The 16,048-nt window shown below is 44.0% G+C and overlaps 1 protein-coding gene across 1 annotated transcript in view; it reads right to left on the bottom strand.

The window, feature by feature from the left end:
• Window positions 1-526: 526 nt before the first annotated feature.
• KCNK17 (potassium two pore domain channel subfamily K member 17) overlaps window positions 527-16,048 on the bottom strand; it is a 68,117-nt gene continuing 52,595 nt past the window's right edge. The window contains exons 2-5 of the mRNA XM_073628753.1: window positions 10,654-10,768; window positions 8,903-9,069; window positions 5,348-5,516; window positions 527-1,111 (exon numbers count right to left, since the gene is read on the bottom strand). Coding sequence (XP_073484854.1) covers window positions 798-1,111; window positions 5,348-5,516; window positions 8,903-9,069; window positions 10,654-10,768 — 765 coding nt within the window. The 3' untranslated portion in view covers window positions 527-797. The remainder of the gene's footprint in view (window positions 1,112-5,347; window positions 5,517-8,902; window positions 9,070-10,653; window positions 10,769-16,048) is intronic.

Genomic DNA, 16,048 nt, shown 5'->3' with positions numbered 1-16,048 from the left:
CGTCCTGCGAATTACATTCAAAATACTAACCACAACATACAAAGCCATTCACAACTCTGCCCCAAGCTACATCACCAATCTTGTCTCCAAATATCACCCAAACTGTCCTCTCCGCTCTTCTCAAGACCTTCCACTCTCAAGCTACCTGGTCTCCTCCTCCCATGCTCATCTCCAGGATTTCTCCAGAGCCTCTCCCATCCTCTGGAACTCGTTACCTCAACCTGTCCGGCTATCCCCTACTCTTGCTACCTTCAGGCGATCCCTGAAAACTCATCTCTTCAGGCAAGCCTCTCACGTCTCCAACTAATCTCCTACCACTTCCATCAGCTCGTTCCCCACAGCTACAACCTTTTGTACCACCTGCCCCACCCTATTAGATTGTAAGCTCTTCTGAGCAGGGCCCTCTTAATCCTCTTGTATTTTAACTGTATTTTAAATGTATTGCCTCCCTTTTATATTGTAAAGCACTGCGTAAACTGTTGGCGCTAAATAAAAACCTGCATAATAATAAAAATGAACCATAATAAACCATAAATAGGCCCCTTTTTAATATATTTTCAACTTTTTAAGAAATGTCCTTTACAAAACAACGTTAAGCAATGGTATAAATTCTGTTCTGTATTTACATTTTTCATGGCACCGTGTATTTTGTTCTTGGAAGTGTTGCCGGGAATCCTTTTCGATGGACATCACAGATAGACCCGGTGCCACATATCCTCGGTTTGATATCCTTCACTCTGGACTCTGCAATTTGGCACACCATTGGAAGTGTTCTGAGTACAGGCACACTTTTGTTCTCATTTTTTATCAAGGTCATTAACCCCCTCCCCCCAGTCAGGTGATTCGGGTTTAGTGTCACTTGCGGTGGACGATTGCGAGTCCTCAGCCCCTTTCAGTCTTGAAGCAACGTGTCCATTTTGGGTGATCTCTATCAGTTCCTGATCTATTGGATAGGTTTGCTTTGCTTTGCAACACTGGCCGACTTTTTTACAGTTCTCCAGGAGATTAATACAAAGGTTGATGATCAAAGCCAACCATGCCAAGCCAAACAGGATCCACAGCGACACCACATTCTTGTACCAGTTGGGGTATTGCTTGTTGGGGTCTCTTCCTAAAAAAAAGAAAAAAAAGTAATTTTTTTTCCAGATGAGCATTTCAGTCAGCTAAGAGGCATTATCTTTGTTCTTCCTTTAAGAGAGAAGTCTCCAAACTGTGGCCCTTTGCTTGCCTGTATGTGGCCCTTGGGGCACTATTCCTCCAAACGACACCAATGACAGGCCACCATTCCTCCCACCAACACCATTTATGTGGTACTATTCCTCCCACTGATACCAACAATGGGGCACTATTCTTTCAACTGACACCAATAATGGGGCACCATTCCTACCACTGACACCAGCAATGGGGCACAATTCCTCCCTATAAAACCAATGATGGGACTTGGTTTACACCTAGTGGCCACTGACTCTTTGCTTAGAAAGTTTGGAGACCCCTGCTTTTAGGGGTTCTTATTGGTGAGAACTGGGATATTTTGGCCTGAGTGTCAAATACGGCTAACTGGCCTTATGTGTTGCACTTTCTTTACCATCAAGAACCCCCCCCCCCCCCAAAACCATGAAGGTGTGATGCAATGCTGCCATAATTGGTGGCCATTGTGAAAGGTGAGTAACCTCTTAACCGCTTCCAGTCTTGGCCTATTCTGACATTCCTCTCCTACATGTAAAAAAACATTTTTTTTTTTTTTTTTGCTAGAAACTTACTTAGAACCCCAAAACATTATATATTTTTAAGCAGAGGCCCTAGAGAATAAAATGGTGCGTGTTGCATATTTTTATGTCAAACGATATTTGCCCAGCGGTTTTTCAAACTTAATTTTTTTGCAAAACGTACACTTTGATGAATTTTAATGCACAAAAAACATAATGCCCGATTTTTTGGGTAAAATATTAAAGATGATGTTACGCTGAGTAAATAGATACCAAACATGCCATGCTTTCGAATTGCATCCGCCCGTGGAACGGCACCAAACTTCGATACCTAAAAATCTCCATAGGTGACACTTTATAAAAACTTTACAGGTTACCAGTTAAGGGTTACACAGGAGGTCTAGCGCTAGAATTATTGCTCTCGCCTTGACATTTGTGGCGATACCTCACATGTGTGGTGCGATCATTGTTTACTTATGCGTGCAGGACTGGTGTGTGCATACGCATTTCTGCCCCAGCGGACGGGGGCAATTAAATTTTTTTTTCTAATTTTATTGTTTATTTACTTGAACAAACATTTTTTTACCTTGTTTCTTAATTTTTTTTTATCAACTTTATTGTTGTCACAAGGGATGAACAACATCCTATGTGATAGCATGGCCAGTGACAGGTCCTCTTTATGGAGAGATCTGGGGTCTATTAGAACCCAGATCTGTCCTCTCTTGCCTTCAATGCAGCCATTCAGACACAGATCAGTCTGATCAGCTGCTTCACCGGCCGGTAATCAGCCAGGCAAACGCAAAGCTGAAACCGGAAGTGATGAAATCTTTTGTCACTTCCGTTTTTCTGCCATCACACGATGGGAGGAACAACTTCAGTTCGTCTCACTGCACGCCCAGACCCTGATGCTGCCGGTCAAATCCTTAAAAGGTGGCGGTGGGGCGGCCGGAGGGGGGAGGGACCCCCTTTCCGCCAAGCGTAAAAGTAATCCAGCAGCTCTTTAGCTACTCTGCTTACTTTTACCGGCTTCAGGTACGTCGTTGGACGGGAGGCTGCTAAAGAATATGGACCTTCGTTTATATGCGCTTATTATGCTAAAAGTGAGATGTTTATACTTTCCGTAAACTCCATTTCTTGAAGAACATTGAGGGACACGGGAACTCAATGACTGTTGGGTTACTCTGCCACCTACAGGAGGATTTGGACACTGACAAATGAAAAAATAGGTAAGCAATGTGAGCAAGAGTAACCATCAACCCCAAGGGAAGAAGCCTAATGTTCAGTCTAGGAAGCCTCATCTCTCATTGGAGGTCAAGAAGGGTTTTATTTAATTAGTTTAAAACTCCAAAGCCAAAGTCAAGCCTTGAAATTAATTCGCTGGCAAACCCTGCACCTCCAAGTTCCACAAGCCTTTCTCGGCATGAAGGGGTGCCCCTACTTTCCAAAGTGGAGGGGGGGGGGTACTTGTAGACTTTTGGTCAGCGGGCATATTTGATGCTTGAGTGAGGAAAGGTGGTTTCCAGAGGCTACAAGCTAGAGTCCAACTCTCAGCCCCCTGCTTGGTTCATATCTTTGATCCTGCCTGTGTCGCTGCAAAGATTAGGAGACTTCTATACCATAGTGAGGGGTCTTGTAGTGTAAGGGGTGATGTTTACTGGGCCTGGCCACGCAGAGTTGTCCCAACACCCAGAGGTAATCAAGGACCTGTGTCCCAGGTAAAGGACACCATATGTAGTGGCAGATTCAACAACAAAATGGACAGATTTGTCTCCATGTACAGATGGTGGAGGCAGTGCATGCTCTAGGACAGTGATGGTGAACCTTGGCACCCCAGATGTTTTCAAACTACATTCCCCATGATGTTCAACTACACTGCAGAGTGCATGAGCATCATGGGGAATGTAGTTCCAAAACATCTGGGGTGCCAAGGTTCGCCATCACTGCTCTAGAATGTGTTCCCTGATCTACGCCCTAAAACTCCTTATTTGTCTGCTCTACAGGATCAAGATGGAAGGCGTTCCAGTGATTCTAACAGTGCCAGATTCAATCGGGGTGCGGTACTCCAACTTGATCGGACTCCTATTCGTTCCTTAAACACAGATGCATTCTCTACAGCATGGGGTCTCCAAACGTTCTAAACAAAGGGTCACTGTCTTTTAGACTTTAGGGGGGCCGGACTGTGCTTAGTGGGGAAAGAAAATGTCCTGGCGTAAGTGGGAGTAAACAAACCCCCATCATTGGTATTGGGGGGTATAATAGTGCCCCATCATTGGTATCAATAGTAGAAGTAGTGCCCCATCATCAATGTCAGTGGGGGGAATAGTACCCCATCATTGGTGTCAGTGGAAGGAATAGTGCCCCATCATTGGTGTCAGTGGGAGGAATAGTGCCCCATCACTGGTGTCAGTGGGAGGAATAGCACCCCATCATCAGTATCAATGGGAGGAATAGTGTCCAATCATTGGTATCAGTGAGAGGAATAGTGCTCCGTCATCAATGGTGTCAGTGAATAGACTAATGCCCCATCAATGGTGTCAGTGAGAGGATTAATGCCCCATCATTGGTATCAATGAGAGGAATAGTGCCCCATCATTGGTATCAATGAGAAGAATAGTGCCCCAATATTGGTGTCAGTGGGAGGAATAGTTCCCCATCAATGGTGTCAGTGAGAGGACTAATGCCCCATCATTGGTGTCAGTGAGAGGACTAATGCCCCATCAATTATGTCAGTGAGAGGACTAGTGCCCCATTGTTGGTGTCAGGAACTATGCCCCACTGTTGTTGACAGTGGGGGGGGGGGATTCCCTACTGGCCGCATAAAAGCAGGCAAAGGGCCGCATCTAGCCCCCAGGCCACAGTTTGGATACCACTGCTCTACAGAGGTGATCAAGGCCTTGTTAAGTTGGGAAACTGCTGGATCCACAGTGTCGGGGCATGCCATAGCGCAGAGGTGTGGGGGTACCTGCTCTTAGAACCGGCACTTCCGCCAGTACTGTATCTTGCATGGGCATAATCAGATGCAAAGAATTGCACGCAGATGTATTGTTTGCCCGCTAACTGCAGAATGCTGAAATGCAGAGGTGGTCAGAGACAGAAGACTTGTTCTCCGGAGCTGTGACGCGAATAGGCCCACCATGTGACCAAGAAGTGAGTCCTCTTCTGAGGAAACAAGACGGGGAGCGTGTTCCCCTTGGGGGTATCTCAGAGAAGGAAATGCTGAGAGACTTTGTGATGTTGCTACTAAGTAATGTGTGCACCAACTGGAGACTCCCAAAGACCTATACTGGGATAATGTTGAAACCTATAATATCTCTTCTACAATAAAAGCTTCTAACCTTCCTGTTGGCAAACTTCTTTAGATGCCTCGTTTTTAGGATTAATTACCTCCCACACACATCCCAGGATGGTCAATCAAGATGGCCGAAGATGTGGAACCCAGAAGGAGACCAGGCAATGGTGTTGGCAAGAAACCTCGTGGGCGTTGCATCAATAGAGGAGAGGTCTATCAGGCTTAAGTTCTGCTTCAAGGGCTAAAAAATGCTCCCATATCCCAAATGCCACCAAAACCACGGCCACACCTCGCACCCCCATTACCAGTGTTGTTGGATCATAAATACAAACACCTTGTTTTCTGTACTTACCAATGACGTAGTCTCCAAAGCCAATGGTGCTGAGTGTGATGAAGGAGTAGTAGAACCCCTCCTCGTATGTCCAGCCTTCCACCCACTGGAAGAGAATAGGGGGGAGCAGGAAGAAGAGGAGGAGACCAGCAAACAACGCACATGAGCTGGAGAAGAGCTTCACCATTTTCTGTAAGACACAACCAGAGATCTCGGTGTTAAGGTGGGATGTCTCAGAACTGGGAGAGAAACTTTAAGGCTCATTCACGCCATGAAGCCCATTATAACGCTTGGCAATGCTCTGTAGGTGTGTGTTGTGGTGTGTTGCAAATGTAAAGGTAATTGGGCCCCAACACACATCTACAGTGCGCTGCAGCACATCCCTCCCCCCATATGCTCTGTACTGTACTTCACCTAAAAAAAAAAGTGCAGAGACGAGGGACCCAAGAAGAAGAGGATCTCTGCTGCTCTGTGCAAAACCATTACACGGAGCAGGCACGTATAACATGATTGTTTTTTTTTAACCACTTGCCGACTGGCTCACGCCAATATACTTTAAGTGGCATGGGTGCGCAAAACGTACCCGCACTTCACTGTGTCATTGGTGGCTAGCGTGCGCGCAGGAGCGTGCCCGCGGGTCCTGCGGACTCGATGTCCACCGGTGGCCCGCGATCGTGACAAAGAGAGGCAGGACGGGGAGATGCCTATGTAAACAAGGCATTTCCCTGTTCTGCCTAGCAACATGACAGGGATCTACTGCACCCAGTGATCTCTGTCATGTTGCAGTGAGCCCATCCCCCCTACAGTTAGAACATGCCCAGGGAACACACTGAACCCCTTGATCCCCCCCTAGTGTTTAACCCCTTCCCTGCAAGTGTCATTTACACAGTAATCAGTGCATTTTTATAGCACCGATCGCTATATAAATGACAATGGTCCCAAAATAGTGTCAAAAGTGTCCGATCTGTCTGCCGCAATGTCGCAGTCACGATAAAAATCGCAGATCGCCGCCATTACTAATAAAAAAAATAATTAATAATAAAAATGCCATAAAACTATCCTCTATTTTGTAGACGCGATAACTTTTGTGCAAACCAATCAATATACGCTTATTGCGATTTTTTTTTTTTTTACCAAAAATATGTAGAAGAATACATATCGGCCTAAACTGAGGAAGAAATTTGTTTTTTTATATTTTGGGGGGGGATATTTATTATAGCAAAATATTGTGTTTTTTTTTTCAAAATTGTCGCTCTTTTTTTGTTTATAGCACAAAAAATAAAAACCGCAGAGGTGATCAAATACCACCAAAAGAAAGCTCTGTTTGTGGGAAAAAAAGGACGTCAATTTTGTTAGGGTACAGCGTCACACGACCGCGCAACTGTCAGTTAACGCGACGCAGTGTCGAATCGCTAAAAAGGGCCCGGTCAGGAAGGGAGTAAATCCTTCCGGGGCTGAAGTGGTTAAAGAAAAAAAAAACTAGACTTTAGTATTACTTGAAGGTTTGAACATGCACTGCAGACACAGATTTAGTCATTGTGATACATAACCAGTGTTTATTTTTACATCAGATTTTGATGTAGTTTTAGTCATAGTATTTTGACTAAAATGCCATTTTAGTTTTAGTCTTATTTTAGTCATCTGAATTATTTTAGTTTTAGTCATATTTTAGTCGTTAGAAAAGTTAAGTTACTTTTTCTTATCAATTGATATAGTGAATTTTGCAGCTCTCTTTATACCATCTGACTTTTTACTAACTTTATCCAACTTTCTCTCCCAGCTGTCCCTCCATTCAGAGCTTCTTTAACCATTTTGTCAAAAACATAAGAAAAAAACTGTGCTCAAACCATATATGTACAAACAAACATCAGAGCAGCAACTCTTCTGTGAAATATGGCACAACCCTAAAGCAAATGTTCAAATAAGTGCCCCCCGGATGACGTCAGCCTATGACGAAACACATAGGGTGGAGCAACGTGCTGACGACACCTCAACTTTCGAGTCCCGGAAGGACAGGCGCTGCTATTACGGCCGGCCAGCTTATCTTGTTCTAAGGCGCATAGACAATTCGTTTGATGTAAGTGCAATACTTTGTGTACTCTAATAGAAGTTCTAAGAATTTTATGCTATGGTGAGCCTTTTATATTTTGGGAACCTTATCACTTCCCAGATTGGTGGTCCATAAGTCCACAAGGGAGTCCTCCAGAGGATGTAAAGGCCCTGGCTGGGTTTGAAGCCACAAGCGTCACTGACCTTCTGTGGTGGGAGGCCTGTGCAAGCTGGTAAGCGAGCACTTTATCTATGGTGGAGGTGTCATCTGAAGTATCACATGCTATATGGTGGCGGAAGGTGGGGATATCTCTAAAGGAATACATGCCTCACATTTGAATTTATTTGATCGCTGGTGTTTGGAGCATTCCGTTTTTTTTTTAACTAACAAAGGCACATCCCTCCTGGTCGGTTGGTCAGTCACCATCCCCAAACTTACCCCATCTAGGTAGCAAGCAGCGCTTCCTCCATGTGGCTAGCGGGGGCTTCACCCTGCGTCTCCTCCTCCTTGACTTCATGGCAGCTTTCGCTGCGTCTCCTCCCTCCTCCTCCTTGGCAGCCAATAGGATCGCTTCTCCTCTCGGCCAATCGGGTGACGGGTCTCAGGACCCACTTCCGGGAGTAGAATCAGGAAGACAATAGCGAATATTAATTTGCTATTGTCACACAACTGGATGGGCTCAGGGCGCAGTGCTCTGTGCCCCCAAGTCCACCCTTTTTTTAAGTCAATCATGTGCTTCTAAAAAAACCCCAAAACATTGGAATCCATGCGTCCGGCACCCTGCATGTAGATTAGGGACCGGGTGCGTGGATTAGGGGGGGTGACGCCCCTGCGCCCTGTATGGACGGGCCACCACTGACCAGACCCTTATCTGAGCATGCAGCTTGGCAGGCCAGAAAAAAAATCCTGACGCCCTACGAACACGGTTGGATACCGAATGACAGCCACTTCTCCTCTACTGGTAAGTAAACATGGGGGCATGGTCTACCGGTGACATCACAGTGTGACCACCCCCCCCATGACCTCACTTAGAGACCCCCTGCATGCTGATTTTGTTGTTTCAATAACATTTTGGATTTGTAACTCATGTAATTCAGTCTTTCTAAACCTTTTCAACACAGAGGAACCCTTGAAATAACTTTCCGGTCTCACGGAACCCTCTGCTAATAAAGATTATATCTACAACTCATGATACATCAGTGTGATGGTCAGAGGGAAGAATGCTCCTTACATTTAGGTTGATTGGGAAGAATTACCCCCTTACAGATAGCTAAAAAGATTAATGACAGGGAAACTTATCTGAGAGGCAGACATTTCTCATTGCTCAAGAAGCCCCCCAGCAACCTCTGGAGGAACTCTAGAATTCCATGGAACCCTGGCTGGGAAACCCTGATGTAATTCATGGATCGTGGTTCCTGGGTTTCAAGAATGGTTGGATAACAAATATGCCCATACCCAGGACAATCTGAGACCTACAATTTGCTGGAAAAGCCATCTAGCATAGATACGGCACCAGACTCTCTCACCTTGCGTTGGATCTTTGTCCCCAGGAAGTTGGCATATCTCTGGACCAGATAGAGCATCTTCTGGCCGATACGGTTCAGCAGGATCACATTCAGCGGAATGCCAAATAGCGCAAAGAAGACGCAGAAGATGCGACCTCCGACCGTGTTGGGACTCAGATTCCCGTAACCTACCAAGAGGAGGAAAAAGAAAAAAACACAGTGTTAGACCGTCCACCAAGTAAAGCTTTATAAAGAGAACAGAGATGACTTTGAGTCCCTCAGAACTTCCACCTCAGATAGGATCCCCACCGCAGATCTGATTACACCACATCCAATTAATGAAAGCGATGTCTATGCATGGGGTTTCAGGGTTTTTTTTTTTTAACCACCCAACCCCCAACAAAACTGTTTTTCTTTTAGTTATGGAAGAAAGAAGACTTTTACGGCTCTATGTGACCAATTGAGGACAGAAAGTGTCAGATTTAGGGAAAAATTTGAATGGCTGTAGATGTTCTGGCTTCCTTTAGTCTGTCTTTGGAAGGTAGCAATATGGGTAGGTGACAATGACAAGAAAATATCAGCAACATCCCTGTAAATAGATAGGACAAGGGAAACTTTTTGGTGGGATTTTTAGGGGTGCCGGCAGAGAAAAAAGAAAAAAAGTAATTTCACCCCTAAAAATCCCGCCAAAGAATTTCCCTTGTCCTATTTAGTCTGTCTTTGTGCCAATGGAAATGCCTAAATACCTTTTTTATCCCAGACATTTTTATGCACTTTTTTATTATTATTATTCTTCAAAGAGCTCTTAAAGCAGAGTTCCCCACAAAAATGGAACTTCCGCTTTAAGGGAGGTGACCCCCTGACATGCCACGTTTGGCATGTCATTTTTTTTGGGGGGGGGGGCGGGTACCCTCTTTTTAGACGGTCCCAGCTCCCACTTACTCCCGGCGCACCGCGGCACTGGAAGGGAGATCACCTCTCCCCCCTCCCTCTCTGGAACACGTCACAAGTCCCAGATGATTGCCCGGCCAGTCACGGCACACGGCGTGGCTCGCGCATGCGCAGTGGGTGCCCAGCTGTGAAGCCACAGCTAGATGCCCACAGTTACAATGCCGGCGCCGCATAGAGGAGGGGGAAACGAGCAAGGCTTTGTTCACCCGCATCGCTGGACCCTGGGACAGGTAAGTGTCCGATTATTAAAAGTCAGCAGCTGCAGTATTTGTAGCTGCTGACTTTTAATTTTTTTTTTAAGCAGAACTCCGCTTTAAAGTGATACTAAACAGAGAAGTGTTAGTTGCCATAATTCGTACACATAAATCATATATATCATGCCAATGGATTTTGTTTTTGCTTTTTTAAATCCTCTAAGTTCATTATTCCTATAGTAATAAAAATAATATTGTAAAAATAATAATAAAAATAAAAAAAACCCTACTGATACCACTCCTTGCTCTAATGACTCCGTCCACTGCTCTGCTGATATCTGGGGTGCACACACACCAATCAGCCACCGAATCATCGTGTATTCTCTGCAGATCCAATATGTGAATGGTGACAATACCACATTATGGCCACTAGATGGCGATGGCTAACATACAAAATAAGTTTGCGTCTCAGCTCCCTCTTGTGGCCCCAATGCACTATTTTCTCCAATATTTCATCTGAAGACAATATCTTTGAGAACATTCCATTTTTGCCCCTAGACAATTTATTTTAGAAATGCACTTCTAAAGGTTCTGATAGAAGAAATAATGCTGGTCACAGGAACTTACCGATGGTGGTTATGGCCGTTACCGAGAAGAAGAAGGAGCCGCTGAAGTCCCAGGTCTCCTGACCGCTATCATTACCCAATAAATTGATGCCATTCTTGTATGCGTTGATAATACCCTGCAAAACAGAATCTTCTGGTTACTACCCTCATCGGGATACTGAAAATCCATCTTCTTCCCAGATATGGGATGGGGCGGCCAACAATGCATTGCCCATTTCCACACAACGACTTATGTATCTGAGGACACCGGGCATGCGTAGTCCATCGAATCCTTCTTCCCCACCGCCACCCGCGCTCCCCTCCACCCGCTTCTTGTAAATTCCCAGCTATTAAAATGAAAGCCAGGAAATGCTTTGTACATAGCACTAGAAGTTGTTGCTGTCACAAAAAGGCTGTTTACAAACATTGTTCCGATAGGAGATAGAGAGATACAAAGTATCATTGTCTATAAACATTGTTCAGACAGGAGATAGAGAGATACAAAGTATCATTGTCTATAAACATTGTTCAGACAGGAGATAGAGAGATACAAAGTATCATTGTCTATAAACATTGTTCAGACAGGAGATAGAGAGATACAAAGTATCATTGTCTATAAACATTGTTCAGACGGGAGATAGAGAGATACAAAGTAACATTGTCTATAAACATTGTTCAGACGGGAGATATAGAGAAACAAAGTAACATTGTTTATAAGCATTGTTCAGACAGGAGATAGAGAGATACAAAGTATCATTGTCTATAAACATTGTTCAGACAGGAGATAGAGAGATACAAAGTAACATTGTCTATAAACATTGTTCAGACAGGAGATAGAGAGATACAAAGTAACATTGTCTATAAACATTGTTCAGATGGGAGATATAGAGAAACAAAGTAACATTGTTTATAAGTATTGTTCAGACAGGAGATAGAGAGATACAAAGTAACATTGTTTATAAACATTGTTTAGACAGGAGATAGAGATACAAAGTAATATTGTTTGTTTTGTATTTAATCTGTTTCATTCATATGCAGGATTAGAGATACAAGATACAAAGTAACATTGTTTATAAAAATTGTTCAGACAAGAGATAGAGAGATACAAAGTAACATTGTTTATTAACATTGATCAGACAGGAGAGTAGAGAGATACAAAGTAACATTGTTTGTAAACATTGTTCAGACAGGAGATAGAGAGATACAAGGTAACATTGTTTACATTGTGTTGTATGGGGCATAAGTGTTCTCCCTAGCCCCCCCCCCCTCCCCAATCAATTACCTGGGTCCTATCAGTGACCCCGCACTGTCCCGGCATCAGGTCTTCTCCCTTCACTTCCTCTTCTCACAGGAGATTCAGGCAACAACGGGAATCAGTCATATCCTGTGAGAAGGGAGTGGGAGCGTGGTAGAGCTGTGCTCTGTCCGTCTATAGACGCACACAGTCTGGCTCGGGAGCATGCCCACATGTTCACTCAGCACACAGCTTGCTGGAAGGGCACCAGTGGGGGACTCCAGAAAAGGAGGATCAGGACTGTTCTGTACAATATCATTGCACAGAGCACGTATATATAACACATTTTTTTTTTTACAAACATTTTACAACCCAACAAATACAAAAAAAAGGTTTCAAATTTGTCTCTATTTAACCACTTATTAAAGTGGAGTTCCGCTTACAAAAAAAAAAAAAGTCAGCAGCTACAAATACTGTAGCTGCTGACTTTTAATAATCGGACACTTACCTGTCCCAGGGTCCAGTGATGCGGGGGATCGAAGCCCCACTCATCTCCTCCCTCCACTTGGCGGCGCCAGCATTGTTACTGTGGGCGCCCGGCTGTGGCTTCACAGCTGGGCACCCACTGCGCATGCGCGAACCGCGGCGCGTGCCATGACTGGCCACTCAATCATCTGGGACCTGTGACGTCACAGGTCCCAGATGACTGCCGAGAGGGAGGGGGGAGAGGTGATCTCCCTTCCGGCGCTGAGGGAAGTGACGTCAGGAGCCAAGGCGCCGAAGGAGGCAGATTACAAGGGACCCCCTAGCAACAGGCATTAAAGAGGTGAGTAAAAAAAAAAATCTCCATTTTTTTTTTTCATGCACATTAATGATTTTTTTTTTGGTTTTTTTTTTTTTTGGGTGGAACTTCACTTTAACCTTTAGTTTCTTTGCCCCAGTTGAAGACCTCCTAGTGTCGAAACGCGTCGGTCCAGCATTACCTGTACCCCACATTGCTTTTATCCCTTTATTGTTTTGTGATCACTTTTATCGCTTTGCGATTTGATATTACCAATAAACCATTCGATTTGACCTGCACCATTTGGAGTTCTTCTTCCTTCTCCTTTCTCTACGTGTTCGTCCTTTGGAGCGTATGAAGAGGTGGGTCCCGAGACCACCGTCAGGACCGCCGAGCACCTTTGAAGTCTACGGACCGCGAGTCGGGGACACCACACCAGGACCCGTCTGACCTCCACACCTGCTCCATATATCATATGATCTAAAGCCTGTATGACCCTTCTGTCAGATGACATCTAGGGTCCACCACAGCTGGTAAGAGTACCCAATTTTTCTCCAATTTCGTTTACCGGAAAGTAACTACAGACAAGCAGTCTACTGCCCCCACGTGACGGAAGACATCCTCACAGGAGGGATTCACCTTGTCACAATATTGTGGACCTTATTATTTATGCTACACAGACTTTACTTATTGTCTAGCTCACTTTTTTGTTTTTAGTTTTCTTATTTATTTCGTTGTGGTACACTCACTCATTATTGTGTCACAGCTGTACCACATCCAAGATACACACTCACAGAGTTTTAGGTAGCACCATGTTGTCATTTTATATTTAGTTTGAACCTTTAGTTTGGCCTAATCAGCCTCAATTAACTCCTTCTTCTCCTTCTGGCTATAACTATTATTTTACTGCTGATTGTTTTGGTTTATTTCTATTTTTTTTTAACAATTAATATTTCCATTTTTTGTTTTTTCATTCTGTTTGTTAATATGTTAGTGTCATATAAAAAAAAAAAAACGCGCAAAATTGAAAAAAAAAAAAATCTTCATGTCATTATAAGTAAATAACTTTGTAATGCTTTGTACCAAAATCAGAATTTTATTGTCATTTTAAAACAGATTACTGAATAAATGTTTATTTTTATTTACTGTAACATTATTATTATTTTACACTAACACTGGTTAGAAAAAAAAAAGGTGTTTTTTTTTTTTTTATTATGTTTTGTTACACTTTTTGTCCAGGGATTGCAAATCATTGTTGGGAGATTGTATAACAAAAAAGAAAGCCTCGTTTGTTGTCAGCACAATACTGCATGTACATTGTTATTTTTAACTACTTGACCTCCGGGAAGTTTTTACCCCCTTCATTAACAGAAAATAAGTGGGTAAAGCAAAGTGATATATAACATTATACACACCTGGGGGGGGCTGTTTTCTGTCCTATACAAGTATACAGTAGTACCTCGGATTACGAGCATAATTCAATCCAGAAGAATGCTTGTAATCCAAAGCACTCGTATATCAAAGCGAGTTTCCCCATAGGAATCAATGGAAACTGAGATAATTTGTTCCAGTGTCACTGCTAGTGTATGCAGTGCCGCATGTGGCCAAAGGGGGGGGGGGGTGCTGGAGACACTTGAAGACACTGGGAGACACTCTGGAACGGAGTGATTCCGAGCGGCTCCAAGTGTCACCGGCGCCCCCCTGCACCTCCTCTGGCCAAATGCAGTACTGCACACCCCAGAGGCTTGAATCCTGCTTGTCTTGCGAGACAACGCTCGCAAACCGAGTCAGGATTTTTAAAAAATAATAGCTTGTATTGCGAAACACTCGTAAACCATGTTACTCTCAATCTGAGGTCATACCTACAGTGCATCCGGAAAGTATTCACAGCACTTCACTTTTTCCACATTTTGTTATGTTACAGCCTTATTCCATAATGGATTAAATTCATTATTTTCCTCAAAATTCTACAAACAATACCCCATAATGACAACGTGAAAGACGTTTGTTTTAAATCTTTGCAAATTTATTAAAAATGAAAAGAGAAACAAATCCCATGTACATAAGTATCACAGGCTCCTCCCATGTACATAAGTATCACAGGCTCCTCCCATGTACATAAGTATCACAGGCTCCTCTCATGTACATAAATAACACAAGCTCCTCCCATGTATATAAGTATCACAGACTCCTCCCATGTACATAAGTATCACAGGCTCCTCCCATGTACATAAGTATCACAGACTCCTCCCATGTACATAAGTATCACAGGCTCCTCCCATGTACATAAGTATCACAGGCTCCTCCCATGTACATAAGTATCACAGACTCCTCCCATGTACAAAGGTATCACAGGCTCCTCCCATGTACATAAGTATCACAGACTCCTCCCATGTACATAAGTATCACAGACTCCTCCCATGTACATAAGTATCACAGGCTCCTCCCATGTACATAAGTATCACAGACTCCTCCCATGTACATAAGTATCACAGACTCCTCCCATGTACATAAGTATCACAGGCTCCTCCCATGTACATAAGTATCACAGACTCCTCCCATGTACATAAGTATCACAGGCTCCTCCCATGTACATAAGTATCACAGACTCCTCCCATGTACATAAGTATCACAGGCTCCTCCCATGTACATAAGTATCACAGCCTTTGCCATGACACTCAAAATTAAGCTCAGGTGCCTCCTGTGATCATCCTTGAGATGTTTCTACAACTTGATTGGGGTCCACCTGTGGTAAATTCAGTTGGTTGGACACGATTTGGAAAGGCACACACCTGTCTATAGAAGGTCCCACAGATAACGGTGCATGTCAGAGCACAAACCAAGCCATGAAGTCCAAGGAATTGTCTGTAGACCTCTGACCTCAGGATTGTATAGAGACATAGATCGGGGGAAGGGTACATAAACATTTCTGCAGCATTGAAGGTCCCAATGAGCACAGTGGCCTCCATCATACATAAATGGAAGAAGTTTGGAACCACCAGGACTCTTCCTAGAGTGGCCAAACTGAGCGATCGGGGGAGAAGGCCCTTAGTCAGCGAAGTGACCAAGAACCCGATGGTCACTCTGATGGAGCTTCAGCGTTTCTCTGTGGAGAGAGGAGAACCTTCCAGAAGAACAACCATCTCTGCAGCACTCCACCAATTAGGCCTGTATGATAGAGTGACCAGATGGAAGACACTCCTCAGTAAAAGACACATGACAGCCTGCCTGGAGTTTGCCAAAAGGCACCTGAAGGACTCTCAGATCACGAGAAACAAAATTCTCTGGTCTGATGAAACGAAGATTGAACTCTTTGGCCTGAATGGCAAGTGTCATGTCTGGAGGAAACCAGGCACCACTCATCACCTGGTCAACACCATCCCCACAGTGAAGCATGGTGGC

This window comes from Aquarana catesbeiana, linkage group LG04, assembly GCF_042186555.1.
Source record: "Aquarana catesbeiana isolate 2022-GZ linkage group LG04, ASM4218655v1, whole genome shotgun sequence".
Classification (NCBI taxonomy): Eukaryota; Metazoa; Chordata; class Amphibia; order Anura; family Ranidae; genus Aquarana; species Aquarana catesbeiana.
This window is presented reverse-complemented; position numbering and strand designations above follow the sequence as displayed.